The sequence below is a fragment of the Anabas testudineus genome, chromosome 5 (genome assembly GCF_900324465.2).
Source record: "Anabas testudineus chromosome 5, fAnaTes1.2, whole genome shotgun sequence".
In the NCBI taxonomy this organism is placed as follows: Eukaryota; Metazoa; Chordata; class Actinopteri; order Anabantiformes; family Anabantidae; genus Anabas; species Anabas testudineus.
In genome coordinates, this window is record NC_046614.1 from 16,455,111 (window position 1) to 16,479,169 (window position 24,059).

Sequence of the window (24,059 nt, forward strand, 5' to 3'; positions counted from 1 at the left end):
GTGTATTTCTGATCATCATAATCAATACAGAGATATTGTGTTTCCTTGAGGCAAGACAACAGAAAAAAAAACACGCTTCCAACAATCAATAGGTGAGTTATACTCACAGATTTGAATATGTCTGTTGTAAATAAAAATGATTTTACAGGAGTAATTAACTAAACAAGCTGGTTTGATTTAAATTAAATCTGTAGACATGTCTACATGACAATGTAAATAGAAATAAATTAATTTCACCTAATGAATGAAGGGCTTAGTTTCAGCCATAGTTTCAAAATAAAAGAGGTGACTGATGGTTGGTTCAGAATTACATTCTAAAAACTAGGTGATGTTAGTAGTATCCGGATAAAATCACAAAACAATCTCCAAAACCAAAGCCAGCAAATAAAGTTTTTGACAAAGTCTATGTTGCTTCTCTTTAAAAATATAGTTTTATGTCACAGAACTGATTTATGTAATATTATAACAGCAGGAGAAATTAAAACCCTGAACTATGAAAACATGCTGTTTCGTGTATACAGTGTACCTTGGCTGTCTAGAATATTATCATACTGAGTCTTCCACTATCGTTTATTAGCACTGAGATATGAAAAACAGTAAGGACAGTAAAGATCTATTAAATATCTAAGTAAAGTTTTGGTCAGAATATATAAGTGAGAAAGTTGACAGCTGATAGTATAAGCCATCTGCCCAACATTCACTTCTCTGAGCACATCACCAAAATATTTCACTGTGTCCTACCTCTGGCCTGACAGGGTCCTCTATCCCAACCACACAGATGGCTGTGAGGTCATTGAGGATGTTGTTCTCGTCGTCCCAGTTAGGCTCAGGATTGCTGGAGAAGTCACGGTATGCAACACATATGGTCCTCAGGCCATCGCATGCCATGGGTTCAATCACTTTCTTCACCATCTCGTCTTTGTCCCGTGGACGAAAAACCCTTGCTTCGCCCACCTCGTTGAGAATATGACTGCATCTGCAATTGAGGGGTGAGAATCAGTGGGCATGGAGGGATTTTAAAACGTCTATTGGTATTCTGTGTGCTGCCAATATGATCCAATAGATAGAAAACTGAGTGCCGCTACAACAAAACATAGATTATGTGTCACCATAAATTAATATTACTTAATCAAACTGCATTCTGATCTTCAATATTTCAGTGAATGGAAAAGTTGTAAAAACCTTATATGCAATCCCAGAGTACGCATTTATTGGGAAGTAATCAACATGTTTTTACATGGGGTTGAAGTTCATGTAACACTAGTGGCTGATTTTGAATTGGATGCATTTCAGTGTTTATTCTACAAAAATATATTTCACTGGTTATTTAATGTGATTGTGGTCAAATGGATCACAAGTACCTAACCAATCTGGGCCAAGTGAGCACAAAAACAGCGCCACCATTGCTTTACTACTGCAGCCAAAAGATTACCATGTGAGCAACAGTAAATGGATTTCTCATTGGCAAAATAAATGGAAAACAAATGGGTGCGCTGGCACACAGCCAAATTCAACCACTGGAAGTCATTTAAAAAAGCAAATGAAGGGTAATTTGTGCAAATGTCATTTTGGGACTTTTGTCAGTGTGGGAAAATTGTGAAAACCAAACATTCACCCTTAGATGTTACATGTGTTTAATCCACAGAGTAATAGCCTAGAAACCTAGAAGATGTCATGGTTATGTTTGGTTAGATGTTGGATTTAAACATAAGTCATGCTTCCAACTTAAGTGTACGACAGAAGCTTCACTATGAACTGTAAATATCAAAATTGTTTCACTTTCTAGAGAAACCAATGTAAAAATATGGCACTTAATTGATCATGTATGTGAACGATAAGGTATTTGCTGCTGTTATTATCAGGGTCTTTTAATTTTAATCACTAAATCAGACTCACTTTTTGAGAACAATCTCTGAGGCTCCTTTGCTGTACATGCGGAAGCTCCCATCAGGCAACTTGATGACGGTGCTCATGGACTTCCTGACAGAGTTGAAGGTGTAGACTTTGTAAAGCTTCTCCTCTGGGATCTGGTTTCTTATTGGCTGGTAGTCCCGCTTCAGGTCCAAGACCAATCCCAGCAGGCCGCACTCTGTCTTGTTTCCCACCTGCTTCGGCAGACCGCCTTCCTTATCTGGAGGCTGAGACACAGAAGAAGACACTGTCAGAGTCCTATTTTTAGACCAATGTTTACGGTCGCATGGTCATCAACAGTCATTATTTGTCATGTGAACTATTCTATTCACTGAATGAGCATTTCTTTCCTTCATAGCAGTGTGACCAGTGTAACGCCTGAATTAGCTGGTAGTGATATTTAGCCAGTTAGCAGGTGAAAGCTTCCTCTGTGTAGGAGAGACAGATGAACTCAGATTTGGATGTTCTTATTTCAGACATGCAGCTCAACCCTTTGCAATCAGTAATTGTACATTTGGGACCCTGTTTTTCTACGGTTCAATAAAAATCTCAATACCCACATAACTACATGAATTGGGTGTAAAATATATTGTAGTTCTGGTGATGATCATTAGTGCAAACACGCTTTCATTTGATCTGCAGATTATTTTCTCTGTGAACTGATTTTTCATGTATTTCTTTTCAGTGTTGTGTAACATGTGAAGTGAAAGGAGCAGTTTCTCTGCCTCTCAGCGTTGGAGTGTGCCTGTTATTATAGGATATGTGTGTGTGTGTGTGTGTGTGTGTGATATCTGGTCAAATCTGTGCTTGTGACTGTTCAGTATGCGTGTGCAGTTGCGTACACACTTACTTACTGTATGTGTGAGTGTGTACATGTGGTCAGCTTGTGGAAGACTCAGCGTTGCCATGGTAACACCAGGCAAAGCACATTTGGAAGAAGAGACTTGGGGAAAAGAGGGTGCTCTCTGCACCACTTGGGGATTCTTACTCTTTGGCTCTGATTCTCTTACAGGATTCTCACTCATCTCACTTCACACATGTCCTCCAATCTGTCTGTGTTTCCCTTTTCATCTCTTTCCAGTCCATATTTATTAGTATTTCCCAAGCTGCACTCAGTTTACTCAGTGTTCTTCCACCAAATATCACACAGAAATACAAGCAATAAAACATACAGCATGACTATTCATCTTTTCTATTTCACCCAGTTTGACAGAACAAATCTCATTTTTGTCAATATGCCACACACACACACACGCACACAGGCTGACCACTGAAGTGACAATGATGCTCATGAGTCTGGACACATCTGAGAGTGTACAATCTTTACTGTCATTATTCATACCATGCCCCCTCACATAATCACACATTCTCACGCAGATATTCTTTTTTTTTTTGTCAGATAAAAGAGGAGTGGGGGATAAAAATATGTCAAATCTATTCTTCATAAAGACTAGACAAAAAAATCTGAACTACTTATAATTATTTTCATTATTTATTAATCTCAATTAACTAATTATTTGCTAAGAATATGCCAGAAGGTAACAACAAAATACCAATACTATTTCCCACAGCTCACAACAACAGCTTCAAATTCTTTATCTAATTCAAAAAGTAAAGATATTCAGTTTACCATCATATAGAAAATTGCAAACAAAAGCAGCATTTTTCTAACATTTTGTAAGCTGAGCCCATATGATCTTATCATATATCTTTTTGTATTTATGTATTTTTTTTGTTAACTTGTTTTATTACAAATGGCAATAATCACTGATTTAGGCAACACGTTATATGTCAAATAGCAAGTGTATGTTGTGTCATGTTCTTAATCAGTATAACAGAACATTGTGGTGTTTCATGTTAAATTTAGTTCATTTAGATCCCTATTAGTTGGCACTGGGGTGACAGCTATTCTCCTGGGGTCTTGCTATATAGTACCTACAGTATCCTTAACACCTACACTCACAGATAAAGAACAGCTTGTCAGGTACCTTTTCTTTATCTCACACTTATACATGTACGCTTGCGCACACACACACACAGACACACACACACAACACAGTATGTCAAAAGCACATGGAACGTAATGCTTCTGCATTGCTGCTAAGCAGACACTTTTAGTCTGTGCTGTTTACCCCCAAAATAGACTGAAGGCTTCCTGTGCTGTTTCTAAACAAGCCTCCAACCGAGATTACATTTAAAAGGATAACTTTGCATTTTAACATTTATATGTCGACTTGCCGAATGCTTTTTAATTTAGCGCTTGCCATGATGTGGTGAAAAATATTCTATATCTCCAGTGTAATTAATCACATTAATGGCTTGTTGGAAGTGGAGTGCTCACATTCTCCATTTGATGATAGCCTCTACCTGCTAATGCCTTTTGATGGAGAATCGTAAAAAACTGTTAATGTGCCCTGTGAAGGTGACAGACAAAGGCTGAAATATATTTCATGATGAATGAGAAGATGTTTATGAATTCTTATTCCTTAGGTGAATAGAAAATAGAGGGTGTATGTATCGTACAGATTTTGAAGCAATTTAGAAAATATGTGGTTTTGTGCTATGTTAATTTTCGGTACATTTAAAAGTTTTGTTTTTAGTAAATCATTCTTCAACAAATTACAGTATATTGCATATTTTTCTAAAAAAAGGTTGAATGAGTCATATATCAATTCCTTAAGCATTACAGTGTCACAATTTCTTCCTGAAACAATTAATATATTGATCCATTCACACTCTGGCATATGTTGCATGTCCCTTCAACTGGAGATGCTTTGCACCAGGGGTTCCTGCTGAGAGCTGGACAGAAAGATAGTAATCTAAAATCTCATTAATCAATAAAACCCAATCAGCGTGCTGGCCCATGTTCACCTGGTAATTGGACATATCTGGCTAATGTTCAGCTGTGTGTCTCACAGACATAGACAAGTGTATAAATACTTTATACAGAGTTTGTGGTAAATAAAAGAATTAATGCTGTTTCCTAATGACCAATGATTACATCAGGAAGACACTGCCTGTCACCGGCTAATGAGGGCATGAAACAAACAGCCTAATCTGCAGCGTCTGCCAAGTGTTTGGGAGGATGGGCTCCCAGCAACAGAACAACATCAAGCAAAACCACTAAATGTGATCATTGTAAATGATCGTCTGAAAATACTACTACTACTACTACTTTAGCTACTACATGTTTGCATTTTAAAATATATCAAGGGGAACCTTGGCATTACTTAATCCCTGATACTATTACAGTTTTTTGTGACTGCTTACACATATATTGCCAAATAATTTGGCAATAATTTAACACTTTGAAATAAACATCTCACTTCTGTGTAAAAGGTAAACTGCAATAAAATTCCAACCATTCTTTTTCAATTGTTGTATTTGAGGACTAGTCATAAATAGCATGATGTATTATATTTCTGATAGTCGTTTGATGTCTCTTCTTAGTTGGTGTAGAGGTGAGTCATTTTAGGGCTTACACCTGAAAACCTGAAACTTTAACAGGCTAAAACATATCTGTCCACAGAACATGCTTTCACTGTCTTTCAGTCCATCTGACATGAGCTCATGCTCAGGGAACTTGGTGGTAGTTTGCTTGTGGTTTGTCTATTTGCATTCATTTTCTCAATTTGCAGTGGATTGAGCTTTCAGGGCCACCGTACATTACACTACCTAGTGTTATCCAAACAGGTCGTGATAATGGAAGAGTACCAGATGAGATAGCTGCTGCAAATGCTAAATATGTCAGGATAAAAGAAGAATAAACAGAAAATAAACTGTATCTGGTAGAAACACAACTGGCTTTAATTTTGAGAGATTCCTTAGAGGATGAGCTTGACGTGAGTTTCTACGCACAAAGACATTAGCTGGCATGGGATGCCCAACACTGGCATTACTCAGCTACTGTTGGCACATCCTGGCCTGGACGTGGCTAAGGACCAGCTGCCCTCTCCCTGGTCCTTGGGTGCACCCGCAGGCAAGGACATATGCCAGAGGGAGAGCTGGCAACTTTACTTCCTATTCCACCTGGGGCTCTCCTTAATCCATACCTCCTGTTCCTTTCCTTTTTCTTCTCAGTGTCTCCATTTTCTTCCTTTCTCTTCACACTCCTTCCCGCCCTTCTAGCAGACTCTTTACTGTCCATACATTTTCTTTCTCTCTCTCATTGCCCTGTATTCATATCTTCTCTTGCCTTCTTCACTTCAGATGGCTTTCTCAGCGTCCTCACCATCACTTTTCCCAGTTACTTACATGGCGCCCCAACCGTTTCCTTTGTGTTGCCTCCCGTTCCCTCTTTGCATGTAGGAGTGGGTAATATTCTAGCTCTCCACATGACAGTATCAGCCAACTGGGCTATGGCCTAGAGGCGTGCTAGAGGAAAGTAATACGGTCTTGCAGTCCATGATGAGGACACTTGTCACGCGAGTGTGGTTCCTCTCTACTCTTCTTATATAATTTGCCTCTTTCATGCTTTTTTAATAAACTAATCCTTGCTTTACTTTCTCTCTCTCTTTATTCTCAGCATATTTACCCCTTTTCCATTTGCTTTTAACTTCCATCTCTGCCTTTTATACTGTCCTTTTGTTTCAAATGTATCATGTATTTTATTTCCCCTTCTACTGCAAAGATAAAAAAACAAAAACAAAAAAACACTAGGATAAAATTTTAAAATGTAATTAAAATTAAATCTAATCTCAACACTTATGTCAATAATGCCTTTTATTGTGTTTGTGAAGGGTCAACAGAGTGTGTATCTGTGACCTATAGATTAAAAATAGTATATTAGTGTATATTAAATAGTGTATATTTATAAAAATCTTTAGAAAATACGGTAGCTACTGTATATATAATAAATTGAATGTCTACAATTTGTTTTCAATTATATACTAGTCTGACCATGTTATTTTTCCTTAAATTCATTTCAAATTTAGAATAATGACAATAAAGCTACATAAAATGTGTCCAGTACATTAATTAGTACATTTGTGGTATCTGTTAACGGCCTCCCTGTTACTACTCTTTCTTTCCTGCCTTTGAACAGTTTTGAATAGACTTGTCACAGACATGCAAACATGGTATATTTACCCTAAGCATGTGACCTGTGATTGGCAGGTTATTAAAAAAGTAAATTAAGTTAATTTTATGCTTGTGACAGGTTCTTGAATTTCATGTCTGCTTGTGCTTTGCCAGAATTCACCAGAAATGAACTTACATCTAAGTAACATGTTGGGTTGTTGACACTATGTGTCAGGTCTTGTTTTAAAAGCTTATCTGTCTCAATTTCTGTTACTTTTCACAATGTACACCACGTTTAAAAAAAAAAAAAAATCTCATCTACATTCATTAAATGTAGTGGGAGTTTTAAGGTTGGTTGCATTATTTACAGTACTTGACCACCTTGATTTAATTTACATGTAGATCTGGAATCAAGTACTGGAAACAAATCATGGATATCTGCTAAATACTAATAGAGAAGAGAAGAGAAGAGAAGAGAAGAGAAGAGAAGAGAAGAGAAGAGAAGAGAAGAGAAGAGAAGAGAAGAGAAGAGAAGAGAAGAGAATCATTTGGACATAGGTTTGGATGTCTCGCTCTTCTTAGACTCCAAACATCTCTCCTTTGTGCAAACAAGCACATAACACCCTGATGGCAAAAGCCACAAACAATTACAACAAGCCATCACTACTCACTACTGAACAAAAAGCAGTTTTCATATTTAACTTGAACATAATCTTGATTTTTATTATCAACACCCTGTTGAGTCAGTTTTTATTGTAATTGTCTATTCCTTTCCAAAAGCACAAACACTTCACAACTAAAGCCATCTACTTATGTGAGTGTATGGGTGTTTGTTATTTACCTCTCTTGTCCCTGACCAGAATAATAACCTGAGCAGGTGGTTGAAGCAACATGAGGCTGAGCTCCCAGGACACTCACACTGCCATGCTAAACACACACCACTGTGCTGTGAGAACATGCACCTGTGATCTGAATACCTCCTACAGTGTTAGTATGCCTAATATGACAGATGTGTGTATGAGTAATCTGTGTGTGGTGTAAAGTGGTACTAGTTTTACACTACACACACATGCAAGTCTTCTCATTGACATTTTGTCAACCCTAATAAGGAGATAAATAAGAATATGCAGTGAAAGCTGATAGAAAAAGAAAAACAGAACAGCAAAACAGATTCTGTGTGGTCACTGATATTGAGCTCTTGCTACTGGGAATGATGCATGTTCCCTTTGAAGTTACATCAGTATACTCACATCAATGAATTGCTATGTAAGATGCATGATTTGTCTGCAGGAGGCATACAAGCCAAACAGATGTGTTAAAGATCTGCATGTCTATTTGTCTATGTCCACCTGTGCATGTTTCCTTTTTGAATGTGTGACTATAGATACAGTATATATGGGCATGTGCATGTACTGTACAGTATGTGTGCAAGGCTCCCTCAAGGATGAGGTTTCTACACTTTAGAATCTGCATGCGCCAACAGAAGAAGCTGAGCTATACTAGTGGCTGTATTATGAAGCCAGAGAGGCAGTAGGGGGACTGATATGTGTATCAAAGCCTGCCTCTTTGCCTTTGTGCCTTTGTGTGGTGGCCATCAAAGACTTCCATAGCCATCCTGGCATCCCACAGGATTGGCCTCTTATATAAGAACACACCAGCCAGCATACTGCAGAGCTGGAGTGGTGCTGAGGGAGTGGGGGCGGCTGAGGCATGGAGGAAAGGCTATACTAAATATTGCTCAGAAATTTCACTACTGCATCCTGCTTTCTGAGTTCATTTCTTAATTACTTCTGTCCTTTATCCTTATATCTACTATTTACGTAATATGATTTTGTGTTAAATTCCATATTTATGTATCTTCTTCTCCTTTCGGCTGTTCCCTCTCAGGGGTCGCCACAGCAAATTATCTGCCTCCATTTCACCCCTGTCCTCTACATCCTCTTCTCTCACACCAGCTAACTTCATGTCCTTTCCTACTACATCCATAAAGCTCCTCTTTGGCCGTCCTCTAAACCTCTTGTCTGGGATCTCCAACCTCCGCATCTATCTATATTTATGTATGTACTGTATGTATTTTAGATATTGTATTTCTGAATGCATCTACTGATTGAATGATTGAATATAAGGATTTATATGGTTGGATGTTAGAATATGAAAGTTACTATGAGTGGTCAGCTGCAAGGTACAGTACATGCTGCTCTGTAGGTAGTTGTACTAGAGATGGCAGATACAGTACATTAAGACATGTAAGCTGTTTACCTTAACTTTAACTTCCACTTTGATGCATGATGTAACCTCTTTCATAAATAAAGAGATTATAAAACAGACTAAATGTGCAATTTAATCCACCAAGTCTAAGTTGCACTTCGCTGGTGCTTGATTCTGTTGAGCTAAGCAGCTATGAAGATACAATAGTGTGATGTAATGCTGCAAAGCATTCCTGCAGGTTTTTGAAAAGGGATAACATCTTGTTAATGTGGCACATCTTGGCAGAAAACTGCCGTGAGAAGTAGTTCCAATAACAAAATCACATTTTTAACTATGTGGAAAAAGACAGAAAAATATATATACTGAATATTTGAAACTGGTCTCTGAAGTGTTGCAGACTTTCTTTCTCTTGATCACATGCTTTCAGCAAGTTCTCGGGTTCAATCTTAGTCTTCAGACATATTTTTCTATTACCCAGCCTTAGTCTGTATTTTTTTCCACCTATGAATGTCAACTTCTATAACATATCAGGATAAGAAGGTACAGGTGCAGGGAATTCTTGTATTTCTTGTATGAGTGTTAAGTATTCTCATTTTCGACATCCCGTTGAATTGTAATTTCTCCAGGTACTGCAGCTTCCTCCCACAGTCCAAAGACATGTAGTTAGGCTAATTGGCGATACTGAATTGCCCTATCTGTCTCTGTGGAGACAGGTTTATGCTCCAGGCTCCGCTGTAGAAACACAGGGAAAAGAAGGGCTAAACTGACTGACCCTGTTAATTGATCCTAAAAAGATAAAAACACACTGTCCACACTGGCATAAAGCCTGAATGATAAAGAGCAATGCAACCTGTGTTGTATCTACTGTGTGCCTAAGGAGCAAGAGATAAAACTGGAGCTGAAATAAATATCGTATGTAGTTTTATGTCTTAGAAACCCAGTGACCAACTCTGTTTTCACCCAGACTGTGATTGTGCCTTGAGGCGTAGGAAGTGAAATTGGTAAGATCCTTCTATCACAGATGTCCGGCCTGCTCAGCTTATTCCCCATGCAAGTTCCATAAGGACATTTGTCAGTTGGTCAGCCATCAATGAATAGACTCTACAGGGGTTTACGAGGATGGTGACACATGACAGGCATAAATGGTGTGTGGGTATAGATGACCAAGCCAGGAAAAAGATGACACACAATCTTTGTTTTGGGATATATTTGCCAAATCTATTAGTATGGAAATAGTGTTTCAGATCTGTGGTCTAACTGAAAATCAATGCAAACAGATTGTAGATTAGAGCATATAGTCTGTGTGTAGGTTAGTCTATCTATCTCTTATTGCATGCAGCTGTGATTGGCTCAAAGAAAATCTCTCTCACTGAATCACTCACTGTAAACAAGAGACCATCTCCAGCACTTAGACAGATTGGATTCAATTACAGTCTGCTATGCCCTGAATATCAGATAACACAAAATTACACAACTGTTCTCAAGGTGATAAGTTGAGTGAATGCCTGATGAATCTAAAACAGCAGCCAAGGACACTGACAGCTTGCTTTGCCAAAACGAAAGCACTGCAGAGCTGTCTCCCTGTTACAGGACTACTCACATCATATGGTTTTGTCATTCACACAGAGGGGGCTGAAACTTTAGTCTTTGCTAAAGTTGTATCTTACATATTTGTGACCAGGGTTCATAAACAGCTGCACATATGATACACTACACATGGCATGCATATTTATATACTATATATTTATATACTTATACAAATATGGACAGGGTGTATTGTGGCTTCTATTACAGGTGGCTTACCAGAATCTTGGTGGTATAGGCACTGTTGATGGAGATGGCATTGACCAGTAAGTCCAGTGATTTGGGGGGCAGAACTCCAGGGTCTGGGATTTCTTTGTAGTGCACATCTCCAACGTAACACTGCACAGCCGTCATGCGGTTGGTGGTTAATGTGCCTGTCTTGTCAGAGCAGATGGCTGTTGCATTACCCATTGTTTCACATGCATCCAGGTGACGCACCAGGTTGTTGTCTTTCATCATTTTCTGTAGGAAACAACACAATTACGATGTGTTGTCATGTGCTATAATTTTATCTGCTATACTATTTTATTAAGTAGATGCTTGAATTAAACGTATCAATCACTCAAAATAATTAATAATACAAAAATCTGTCTGTACATGTATGTGCTGTTAAATATGCTAAAAAGGTTTATTCATTTTACAGCAACAAGCAGTGAAACTAAATACTTGCTGCATTTCACCAGGATTTTGTGTGTTAACATAGTTCAAGAATTAACAACAATGAATCTTCATGAAATTCATATAAACAGCATGTAGCACTGCTCACCTTAACAGAATACGCCAGGGAGATGGTGACAGCCAGCGGCAGCCCCTCTGGCACGGCCACCACCAACACAGTCACACCGATGATGAAGAACTTGACAAAGTACTGTATGTAGATAGGAGTGCACTCTGGCATCCAAGGGCGCTTCTGCATCACAAAGTTGTCAATGGCAAAGTACAGGACCAGGATGATGACTGTGATGGCTGACATGAGCAAACCTGAAGATACAAAATATATCAGATTAAGAAAGGAATGGTATGAGATAAAACATAGATGGAAATTGGAAATGGACATTTAGAGTCACCAGTTAACCCTAACTGCATGTCTTTGGATTGTGGGAAGAAACCAGAGTACCCACAGGAAACTCAGGCACATAGACATCCTGCAAATTCCACATGTTTAACATGAAGTGAGAATATACCTATGAAAGGGTCATTATACAGAAGAATGCCGCTTCCAATAAAGTCTTTCACCAATTTTCACAGTATTCAAATTGCATGGGTCAGTGCTTCAAGGTGCTGACTTTCTCCCATCAAGTTTGTTTTTATTCCAACACGTCCTGTGGAAACAGGAAGTGCTGGACACATGTTGGAATCACTGTTCTTTGTGTATGAAACAGTTATAAATGATGCCCCAGGTGTGGCTTATTAGGCGTAAAGTACAGCACATAAACCAAGCACACATGCCAGAGGTCCACAGGCCCTGAAGTGTAAAAAGTCCAAGCATTTTCCAGCAGGCCTGCAGGAACGCCATATGATCTGCCTGCATGCTAATCCATCCACGGTATTTCATTGTTCTGACATCATGTCCTCATTCCATCACTCAGACCGACAGTCTGATATAACAGCACACTGTAAAACTGAGGACTACTTTAAGAAATTGTTGGAAAATTAGAACCCTTCATATTAAGAATGTTTCTGCATTTCATGGATATTATTTTTTCAACAGTATTCCTACTATGTTGCTGCCTGGACGACACCCACAACGTGGGCATACTGGCATGTGGGCATCTGTTACTAAAAATGCCTGCTGGTATAGGTCAACTGAAAATGACGCCAATGATGAATACCTTGATTCAATACATTAAAAAGCATTTATTTAAATTCAGTTACTGAGAATTGATATAGATATGAAACTGAAAACATCAAAAAAGATTTGGCCTCCCAACACATTGTTGGGAGGCCGGGACATTTAGAAAAATAAAGTGCACAGGCTCTTCTACAATTAAATTATGCAGACACTTCAGCAATGAAGAATCCTTTGATTACTATATGCAACCAGGGAGTGGTTATCAGTTCAACACCTTGCTCTGATGGACAGGATGATGGTTCGGGACCATGTATGCCAGATGTAACTGCCTGATTGAGTGATGGATTTGTCTGTGAGCAATTTGCTGTACCTGCTTTGCCAATCTGGACAGCCAGTTTGGTCAGTTTCCCTTGTAGCACAGACTTCTCTTTCTTGGGAACGGACACCTTCTTTCTCTCTTTCTCATCAGCATCTCCACCTTCAGCACTCTTTAGAGGCTGCATCTCCATGGCAGCTGCTCCGTCTTGCTTCTTTACTGTAAACACCACAAAAACACACAGCAGCAGTGTTAGAAATGTAGATGAGACCATAGAAATGAGGAGGAAGAGGAAGCCAGACTTTACCACCCAGGTGTTATACTAGCTCCAGAACCTAAGTTCAGATTTAAAACCAAGAACAGATCACAGGACTACTCTTAACAAAATGGGAACTAATTGGTATGTATAAAACCCTTAGATACCAATTGAAAGATTGTCCCTACACTGTCTCCATTGTAAGACCAAAAAGATTATGAGTTTTTCAGTTGACAGTTACCTGTACAAAGAATGTAGCATTTCAAACAAGAAAAGTGTTTTATAATAATGAAAAAAAAAAATACAGATTCAGAAAAAGACAAAAATAAAATATATTAAAATTGAGGGTTTTGTTTCTGAGGTCAAAATAGAGACTTCAGCCTTATAACAGTTTGCACTGATTAGTTTAACTGTTCTGTCTTCACTTTGAGAACAGTTTGCAGATTGATTTTAAATATCTTTGGAGGTACAGGGGGTCCACACACCAAAACCAAGTCAGAAAACATAGTTTAGCCATCAAGTGATGTACAGAACAAATATTAAGTTTAGATATACTAATAGCAGTGTCCTTTAAACCTAATTTTAAACCATACTGGAAGAGAAGAAGAAAACGTATATACTTGTACCAAAATCCTCTTTATACGGAATTACTTCACATTATTATTAAAAGTCCTTCTCTTATAATCATAATGACAAAAAAATCTTGACAATAATTGAAAATCCCCAAATACTAAAACTGTTCTCATACAAATATTTTTGAAAAAACAAACCATCTCATCATTGACTAAGACATAAAACACAACTGTACCTTTACTGTACATGAATTTAAAATGACATCCATTTGAATAAAACTGCTACCATGTTGTATAAAACTCCAAATCAGTGGCTCAAGGTAATTTACTAAAACACATACAGTATTGACGCATATACTGTACATTACATTCATAATAGAACTCTTCTAATTCAGAGAGTACTTTATGTTTTATCTACTTTATACTGTAAAAACTGTAGAAACAAGATCATCTGTAAAAAAAATGCTTTGGCTGTAAAACAATGCTCAGTTATCTCACTCTGTCTCCATCTATCTCCCCGTCACACACACATTACAGTGCTTCTTTCTTATTGTAACCCATTATCAAGAATCCCTTCAGTCCAGTTTTCCAATAACAATGAAACATGCTTAAAAAAATAATATTTAACATTTTTTGCTCTCTGGTTGTGCATTTTCTTTTTACACTCCCATGACACAACATGGTGCGTCATCTATATCCAGCTTCATGCCGCAGAGGAGCAAGATAAAAGACTCTTCATCTTCTGAAAGCTGCATTTTGTTCTTTCTAGCAGCACTGATGTAGACTGTAATCATCATACTGCAGCACTAATATAAGTGTTTAGTTTCTGACCCCTACATACTGATAAAGATAGCGTATAGGGTTTCCATTTACCCTTTTGGCCCTTGGCATTCTGGAAATACTCTGACTCTTAGCTTGTGTCTGTTCCTTCTCATCATGCTTTTGTTTTAAGATAGGAAAAATGCTTAATATGACATGAATCATTATATTAGACTGAATCGTTAGACTAAGATGATTGTGGATAGAGTCACAGATTTGTGGGTTAAAGAAATGAGATTTACAGTGGCAAGGATGCCAGTCATATCAGAGTTTAAAATGGTAGCAATGGATGAGTCAATTAATTGATAAGCTACTATAGAAAATGTGTACTTTTAAGAATGCAAAATTGATGATAATGATCTACCACTTGAGTAGCCAAGGAAGAACATTTTTTATTATTCTTTTCCTTAAATAAAACAAAGCAAGTTTGTAATCAAAAAAGATTATTAGTTACTGTATACTGAACACCATCATATTGAACATCACTTTTAATGATTTAATTAAACAGTTGAAAGGGGAAACCAGGATGTTGGAGAGTACTAAGAGGACAGTTTGGGGTCTTTTTAGTGGAAAATAGTATTCTCAGTGAGGCACATATATTAGTTAGGGGCAGGTTGCTGTACTCTCATAGAGAATAAGACAACAACAAGTCAACAACAGACCAAAAACAACAACAGAACAACAGACCAGGGACAACACAACTGTAACAGACAGAGTGAAGAGGGATTTTCTAACCTAATATGACTGCAGGTAAAACCTGGGTCAAATAAAAATATTTTATTCCTTATAACGTAACTGGAATTAGCTTAGTCAATAGCAGACTGACGGTGGACTGTGTGGAATAACACTGAACACTCCTTTTAGTATCTGTAGGTTATCTAGAACAATGTAGGCTGAAATAAATAAAGTCATGGAGGATTTTCCACCTGCATTTGACCCAGAGCTTACACTACACAAAACAGAAAGCAAAAGAGAAGAAGGAGTAGGAGGAGGAGGAGGAGGAGAAGAAGGAGGAGGAGGAGGAGGTGGTGGTGGTGGTAGAGGAAAATGTGAAGCAGTGGAGGAGAGAGTGAAAGATATGGTTTGGTTACCTTTAATCTGGTTGCTCTCCATATTGCCATCTTGCATTTTACCTATGATGGAGACATACAAGACAATAACAACAAAAATAACCAAGGTAGACAAGTCAACAAATTTTCACCACAGAGACATCACACACAGTGAAACCAAAAAATCACAAACAGGGAGACAGGAAAATGACTTTTATTACAACGTCTCTGTGACAGTCACATAGAAAGGCTTGTGATTTTTAAGTGATGTAATGTAACTAGCAGCTACACCTACTGGCAAGGGGTTAATAAAACAAAATTTAATTGAGAGATATTCTAGCACTAATTAGAGACACACAGTGGTGTGCAGATTTTCTTGTAATGAAGTGGGAGGACATTAGATGTTAATAGACATTATGTTATTGCATAAACAATAATTAAAATGCTCAATAGGCCTTTCTGAAATAGAAATAGTGTGACATTAAAGTATATTGTGTGTGACATAACACTGCAGTATGCTTAAAAAAAACTGCACATCTTCTTTTGGAATTTCTCTTTTGGATGACATGTTCACACTATGAGCACAAGTACTGTAATTCCACACACGTTATCAAAAGTACGAATCAAGTAGTCAGGGTAGAAAATGTGACATTCAGTTTACACTGAAGGCTAACAGTGAAGGAGAGTACACCACAAACACAAACACCATACACACGTATGGCACACACAAACAAAAGATAGCATGCAAAAAAGGAAAATTCAGAAAGCACATGCAAGATCACACACTCAGAGGGGAGCAGACTGGAAATGCGAACAATACAGAGAGAGAGAGCCTGAAGGAAAAGCCTCCCACATGGTCAAGTTACATAAGAACAACTGAAGGAAAATCGAAATCTAAGTTCGGGGACAGTGAATTCATTATGCAGTTGGATACAGGTTACACAAGGAGTGAACTTAAATTAAATGTGAATTTCAGTCAAGAATATAGTTTTAAATTACACAATCACCAAGATTTTAGGCTAACAGAGCTACCAAGAGTGTTCTTAGTAGTTCACATACAGTATACATCATCATACAATATATGATTATATGATCTTAAAGTTAAAAAGATTGCTGTGGCTAAATATGCTATTGTATGTTACAAGATAAGATATTATAATTAAAGGATCACATATCGCAGTGTTGATCACATTAGCTACCCAACCTATGTTATTGAGATTTTCACTGGTTTAACACTGCATTAATCTTCTTTTACTGCTTTATACTCCGAAGTCAATGAGAAAATAAGTTGGATAGAACAGAAAGACCAAATTTTCTCAGAATATTCTGCTTGTATTAGGAGAGCAAATGGCTCCTTCCACCCACATCAGTCAGAACGAATAAATTAATGCTTTGATTATTATTTCATTAATTAATTATATAAAAGACCAACTGCAGCTCAAGGTCACCATTACAGTCCAAATACCACTCCAGCCTTAAGTAGAAATACTTTAAAGCATCTTTCTAAGGAGATGAAGATTATAAAGAATCCAGTACTACAATAAACTAAATTCATCTTTTTGCATCTTGTTCAGTAAACAAAAAAACACAGCACAGTAGAATTTTGTCACCACTCTTCACAATGTGTCTTGTTCTTGTCATAAATATAAATTAATATTCATATAAGTACACAATATTAAATACAAAAAATAAAACAGCCCAAAAGCAGTGGTACATATGCTGTATAACTGCAAAAGCACAACTCTATGTTAAAAAAAGATATTTAAAAAACGTATTCACTTTCTTAGAGTTAGACTTTCTTAGAGAAGATCAATACCAGTCTAATATCTACTGATTTTGTAAAAAGCTACAGTGAGTTGGCTTAGCTTAGCATAAAGGGTAGTAAAAATCTTCTTAATCTGCCAGCACCGCTATAAATGACTACAGTATGTAACAAATGATATCATGTGTTCTTCTTTAACCTGTAGAAAAATCATTACTTCTCAGTAACACAACCCACCAAAAGCATTGCAAGAACAATATTTTAATTATCTTTCAAAGAAATCTCTTCTCTGTAAATGGGTATAAGAAGACTCAAATGTTTTTTTATTAATTCTAAGCATCTCAGAGACCTTATAAACAAGGTTTATGTTCGATTTCATTTTTCCTTAAAAAAAAAAAAGCCCTTTTCCAGCATTAGAACTTTTATAGGACCAACAACAGCAAAAAAGTAAGTAAAAGAAACAAGAGACCAACTTCTACAACTAATGAGGACATGCATTGACAGTATGGATACAAAGGGGTCCAACACAACTGAGAGAGAAAGAAGAGCAGAGCAGAAGGTGAGCACCCATGGTGGGAGGCAGCTGGAGAATGGTGAAGGCAGAAAGAGTCAAAAGTCACAACGGAAACAGGTCAGAGATCAGAGATTTTGTCAACCTACCATTAATAAGGCTGGCACTGCCAGGGGCATTAATGCCTGCAGCCCCATCCGTGGCTATTGTTGCGATGGGGTGGATAGGGGGATGGGAGCAGTCTAGCCAGTAACAATGAGGGCCAAACATGAATGGACAAAAACACACACACACACACACACACACACATGCCCACACACAAACACACACGCATGTGCGTACACAAGACAATGAACAGAAATAACATGGTTATAGCACATTTAAGAGATTCATCATATGTACACTGTATGTGAAGAAGTGTGTCAGTGTGGCTTATAAATGCATTTATTCGCAAATGTAATCATTATTTATATATGTGCCTTAACACTGTGATTTACCAGAAGCAATAGGTTTATAAAATATCAGCAATGTGTGTAACATTGAACAGACATGAAACACGAAATCTGAACAAAATGTGGTAAACAATATAACAAAATTAAAACCAAAGCTATAAAAGATAAAAATACTGTAGGATGATTTTTGAGACTATTTGTTTCAATAGACTGCACGGACTCTACAGTATGTTGTATAATCTTCCATACAGCATATATTAGTGATTATATAGTATTTTACATCTGTCTTATAGATTTTGATTGTATATAGTGTCATATTTATCTTAATTTGTGATATGTGACATTAATTAAAACCATGTTATTCATGTAATATTGTTTAGCATCACAAAATCATAATTTGAGCAGAAAACCTAAAGCAAAGTAATTTAAATGTAGGGTCCAGTGATAACATAGCAGCCAGGGAAATACAGACAATCTCTGATTATTGCAAAAAGGAAAGGTCAAAATTAGCTTTTCTGTTCCAGTTCTTGTCTAGAGTTTATTGTTAAGCTTGCAATGGCAAGTAATTTATTTTATTTTCATTTTTTTCTCTAATGGGACCTGGGACAAGGTTACCACTGTTCTAAAGTCAGAAATTATATTGTTAGAAGAACTACAATTACAGTACAAGTCCAAACAAGAAAACATATTATATGTTATTGGTGTTTAAATCAGAGGAAGAATGTTTTATCCACATAGGATGACATGTTTATTGTTACCTTGTATACTATGACATATCAACACTAAAGCAAATACTATGCAAGCTATTGGTGTAACTGCATAATCAAACTACAGATCTGACCAAAGAGGTGCTAAGAGTGGCAACCAATCACTAGAGGTGTAAAAATATACAAATACATATGTAAAATGTAAAAATAGCATCTTATAAACGCTTATACTTTCAACTTTGCTCTCTGCTGCTGGTACATGTGCCGTACACCTGCAATGCTCTCGCTCTCATGTCATTGTTCTGTAATACCGCAATGACATGAGTCTGACAGCCCTTCTTTATTCATGACATTCAACATGTTTATGAAACAGCACTGATGAATGCTAGCTAGTTAGTTTGATGAGTGCAGTGCCTGTAATAGGGGGAGAGAATTATGCATTGTGAAATGTGTCATCTGTCAGCACTTAAAAAGATGCAGTGTTGTGACAATGAGGCTTCTCTTTTTAAGTGAGGAATTTAATTAGAACAAATGGTGCTTGGATACAGAATAGGAGTGAAGAGTAACGGTGGTTCATAGTGGATTATTAAGGGTTAAAGGTCAAAAGGATCAAGTACCACTCCCAGGGGTCAGAGAAAGGTGATACTCTACCTGTATTCTGGTGTCCGTCTTCTACTGCCCCTCCTTCGAGGCGAAATTGGAACGATAAGAGAGTAAGTACAATAATGCACCTGAACCCACAGAACCTGGAAACGGCAGCTCACAACTGCACCACCAACACTCATTTTAAACAGTATTTACTGTTGGGTTAGGCTACAAATATGCTTACAGAAACTTCATACGCAGTACACAAGAGTTAAATTGAACATTTGTTCTTTTTTTGAGTTTATTGTTTATAACCCCTCTGATTACAATGTCTGTTAACATCAATAATATTATGCAATGAGCACACACAGTTAGATTTTCAGCACATAAGGTAATGAAATGACATAAGCTTTTTCAATGGTATGTTGCTGGGCAACACTGAAAAAAATACCTTAGTACTCCTGAATCAGCCAACTGCAGAAGAATCTTGGGATATGTTTTTACAAAAGATAAATGAATGATATAATGATATTACCTTTCTTTTCCTTCTTCTCTTCCTCCTCTGTGCCAGCCCCCAGCAGCGTGAAGATGATCCCAGTCTGAGAGTTGACACCGACAGCAGTCACCACCATACGCCCTGACCCCTCCATTACATGGGTCCCTGCAGAGTGGGAAACAGGTTAGAAATATTCTCTAGTCTTTGCTTAAAAGGTGACGGTCCCTGAGTTCCTACCAAGACTGGGTACATCTGTGTTAATTAAAGTTAACCCTTAGGTAGAGAGAGAAAATTTGTAAAAAAATATATTTATGCCGATTATGTTTCCATGTACTTGCAGTCTGCACTACACTTCTGTGCATGTACAGTATTTACAGTAATACACACAGAACATTATTAACTTTAGTAAAATAAAGTCTGTTTTTATGAAATAATTAAAGAAAGCAGCAAAAAGACACACATCCACATTAGGAATCCACAGGACATAATACAAATGTTTAACCCATGGTTCTATTATCAGTGATGTTCTTCATTTCTACAAGTTTTCATAAGGAGTTAGACAGACACCCTACAGTAACCCTAATAAGTAATGACAGTAAAAAAATGTTTATCACTAAACATTTATCTTTAGCATGAAATCCCCACTAGGTAAAAACAAAGGCTTACTGCTGTAATGCTGAAGATGAAGATAAAAAGTCATGTAAAGAAACACAGGTCAGTACATACAAACTATGTATACATTTAGCTGAGGGCATTAAACATGCTTCTAAATTCAAACTCTTTAATCATTTTACAGAGAAGAACAATAACCAAGGGGAGAAAAAGTTCTCAGTCTCAAAGTCAAATCTCTGCCTGTTTTTCGTCCCCCTCTCATTTGCACAACATCACATGCTGACAAACCTGGCTGTGGATATACAGTGTACACCCATCCATCATGATAGAGCACAACTGGCAACATACCAGACAAGAGCATGGGGTCCTTGTCTGCAGACTTCCTGACGTGGTCTGACTCTCCCGTCAGTGATGACTCATCAATCTTCAGGTCATTGCCCTGGATCAACACTCCATCAGCAGGAAGCAGATCACCTGCAGCAACAGAGAAGACAGTTAATCAATGCAGTGGATTTATTTACATTTCTGGGTATTCTTGACAGAAATTACCTTACACAAAATATAGATCAGAAACTCAGAAGACTGAGAGATTAACACAGGTTTAAGCTAATGAGAGGAAGGATGGATTGTGACATTGTACCATATTTTTGGTACACAGTGGCATTAGGGGAGCATCTGCGTTAGTAGTTCATTGTATGGGTCTGTCTGCAGGTAATTAATTGCTCAACTGTAGCTTAAGTATATTTAATTGCTTAAGGTGGACTTCATAACTTTAATCCCCTTCTGGAAATGAGGTGAAAGTCTATTATCAGCTACTGGACCATGAAAATTACTTTACACAGAACGACTGACAAGTCAGTCAAGGCAGTCAGTGGGGACATTAGAGCAAACCAAAGTTATAAAAAAGTGCTCCAAAGTTTAGTTGGTCTGAGTCAGTAATCATGTGTCAGAGCAAGGAACATATACTTTCAAGGCTATGTTTGAAATCAAAGCTGTGTTCATAGATGTGTTATATTACAATAATATAAACTGGATAGGTTAAATGAACAATTTCAAAATATGGTATGTAACAGTGAAAATGTTCTATTTAGGCTACCACTGTAATATTATTGTTAAGAGAAAGATGTGGGCAAAATGTTCCTTAGGAGAGTCATAGTGAAAATTGCAGCATTTTAATTGATAGGATCATAATTTTTCCTGGTGCTTCTCTCAAACCTACCATATTTGATCTGTGCAATATCCCCCACCACTATGTCAGCCACAGGCAGCTGAATGACCTGGCTGCCACGGACCACCTGGAATTTCTGTTCCTGCTCGATTCGGCTCTGCAGCCCACGAAACTGCTTTTCCTTCGACCAGTCATTGAAGGCTGTGACCAGCACTACGCACACCACAGACAACAGGATGGCTGCACCCTCGATCCAGCCAGCGTCCGCCTCGCCCTCGTCCTCTACCCCGCCTGCTGCCGCTCCACAGGCTGTAGTTTGGTAACAGTGATAATAGATGTTATACATGTGGAAAGCCCACTGTTAACTGAATACTGCAGTATTCAGTATACATGATTATCGCTTACATAGAACAAATTTTAACACTGTAATAAAGTTTACACTTACAACAAGGACTGAAAAGCATAGAGAATAGTTTGAGTGTATACATGTAGTATAAATAAGTTACATATGCACATATATACAATATAAAAGGAACCTCCAAAAACAAAAGTTGAACTCAAATGAAATGACCTTCAAATAATTAATTCTCTCAGCCTCTTCATTAATTTGCTCTGCACTGCTTCAAATGAAGGTCTACTGGCTGTGCACTGACAGACTGGGGGATATTTGGGAGGGAAACAAGGGCTATTCCCAGTCCTCTTGTGATGCCTCATTTAATACTCCAGGAGCAATTGTGCTCTGCACTCCTAGCTAGCTGACTTCAAAGTCCCTGGTGGGGACATTTGTTTTGGACTATGAATTGCTTGCAGCTCACAAAGGAACTAGTGCAGACCTCATATTATAAACATTACATACAAAGGGGCTGATTTAACCGAGAACTACATTCCAAGAAGCAATTTGGAGTTACTGGTGCACTGCGGAAGCGTTTCCAGTCCATATTATGGAAATTTAGTGGATGCACTGTGTCCATGTATCTTCCTCAAACTGTAAAACAACCAGTACTGCTTTACACGTGTATTCATTCATTCATATACTGTAGGTTTGAACACAAAGAGATATCTACATTAACATATTTATTTACCGTTTACTATAAGCATTGATTTTGTATGTATTTGTGTTGTTCACATGGCTTTACAAGATGAAGCAGAGCAGCAGTTATAAATCAGACACAGTGCAATATTGCAGAATATCAAATTAAAAAGAGGAGTTCAGCCTGCTCTGCTTGGTCACTGCAGCATGTTGACAGTAGTAAGTGCAGTAGCTGTCCATGGTTCTGATCACGCAGCTCTTAGTATTGAGACACATAAATAAAAATGTGAGAAAAAACTTTCTTGTCTCTCTTCAGTCACATCCACACACACAATAAGATGAAATTTATAGCAATATACACTGACTGTCCAAAAAAAAAAAAAAAAAAAGAAAACACCTGGATTTCACTAAGCAAATGGGTAAGAGCCTCCCATTGGATATTTACTGCATGGATGATTATTTATCAGCTGACAACAAGTTATTTAACCCTAACTGATGCAGTGAGTAGCATTTCTGTTTCAGCAGGGTCAAATTGTTGGCCTGAATCAAGCAAAGAAAACGTCTAAGAAGATTGATGAAACTACTAAAACTGGGTTAAGAACTGTCCAATGGAAGAAGGTCATGTGGTCTGATGAGTGCAGATTTACCCCTTTTCCAGAGTTATGGGTGCATCAGGGTAAGAAGAGAGGTGGGGGAAGTGATGCTCCCATCATGCCTCGTGCCAACCATACAAGCATGTGGGGGCAGTGCTATTATCTGAAGTTGCTGCAGTTGGTCAGGTCTAGGTTCAGCAATGTTATGTGTCCAAAGAATGAGGTCAGCTGACTTCTTCATAGAGTCCAGACCTTAACTTCATTGAGAATTGTTGGGATGTGCTGACTTTGCGCAGCGATCTGACTCTCCCATCATCAATAAAAGATCTTGGTGAAAAATGAATGCAACTCTGGACTGAAATACATGTTGTGACATTGCTGAAGACTATCAAAAAGATGCCACAGTGAATGCATGCTGTAATCAAATTCAAATCATTTCAACTGACTGAGAAACAATTGAATGTAACTTAACTAAGGAAGTTCAGATACTTTGCCACACCATGTTGGATTCCATTTCTACTATATTTTCTCACAGTTTTCTTATGATGCATGTTTTGGGTTTGATACAGACACAATTAAGACACACAATAAGAATTAACATCACATCATGTTATACA

The 24,059-nt window shown here is 37.6% G+C and overlaps 1 protein-coding gene across 15 annotated transcripts in view; it reads right to left on the bottom strand.

The window, feature by feature from the left end:
• Positions 1–24,059, bottom strand: part of atp2b2 (ATPase plasma membrane Ca2+ transporting 2) — a 118,531-nt gene that overhangs the window by 14,668 nt on the left and 79,804 nt on the right. For 9 of the 15 annotated variants that reach the window (XR_003298121.1, XM_026349967.1, XM_033326002.1 and 6 more), the window contains 11 exons: positions 21,871–22,128; positions 21,000–21,125; positions 20,079–20,204; positions 19,610–19,642; positions 17,949–18,041; positions 15,569–15,610; positions 12,885–13,049; positions 11,489–11,703; positions 10,942–11,184; positions 1,897–2,138; positions 742–976 (listed from right to left, as the gene is read on the bottom strand). Coding sequence is in view for 14 of the 15 variants with exons in the window: in XM_026349967.1 (XP_026205752.1) it covers positions 742–976; positions 1,897–2,138; positions 10,942–11,184; positions 11,489–11,703; positions 12,885–13,049; positions 15,569–15,610; positions 17,949–18,041; positions 19,610–19,642; positions 20,079–20,204; positions 21,000–21,125; positions 21,871–22,128 (1,778 nt within the window). In the remaining variant the exon portion in view is untranslated. The remainder of the gene's footprint in view (positions 1–741; positions 977–1,896; positions 2,139–10,941; positions 11,185–11,488; positions 11,704–12,884; positions 13,050–15,568; positions 15,611–17,948; positions 18,042–19,609; positions 19,643–20,078; positions 20,205–20,999; positions 21,126–21,870; positions 22,129–24,059) is intronic. The other 6 variants (XM_026349968.1, XM_026349963.1, XM_026349970.1 and 3 more) reach the window with 4 other exon arrangements.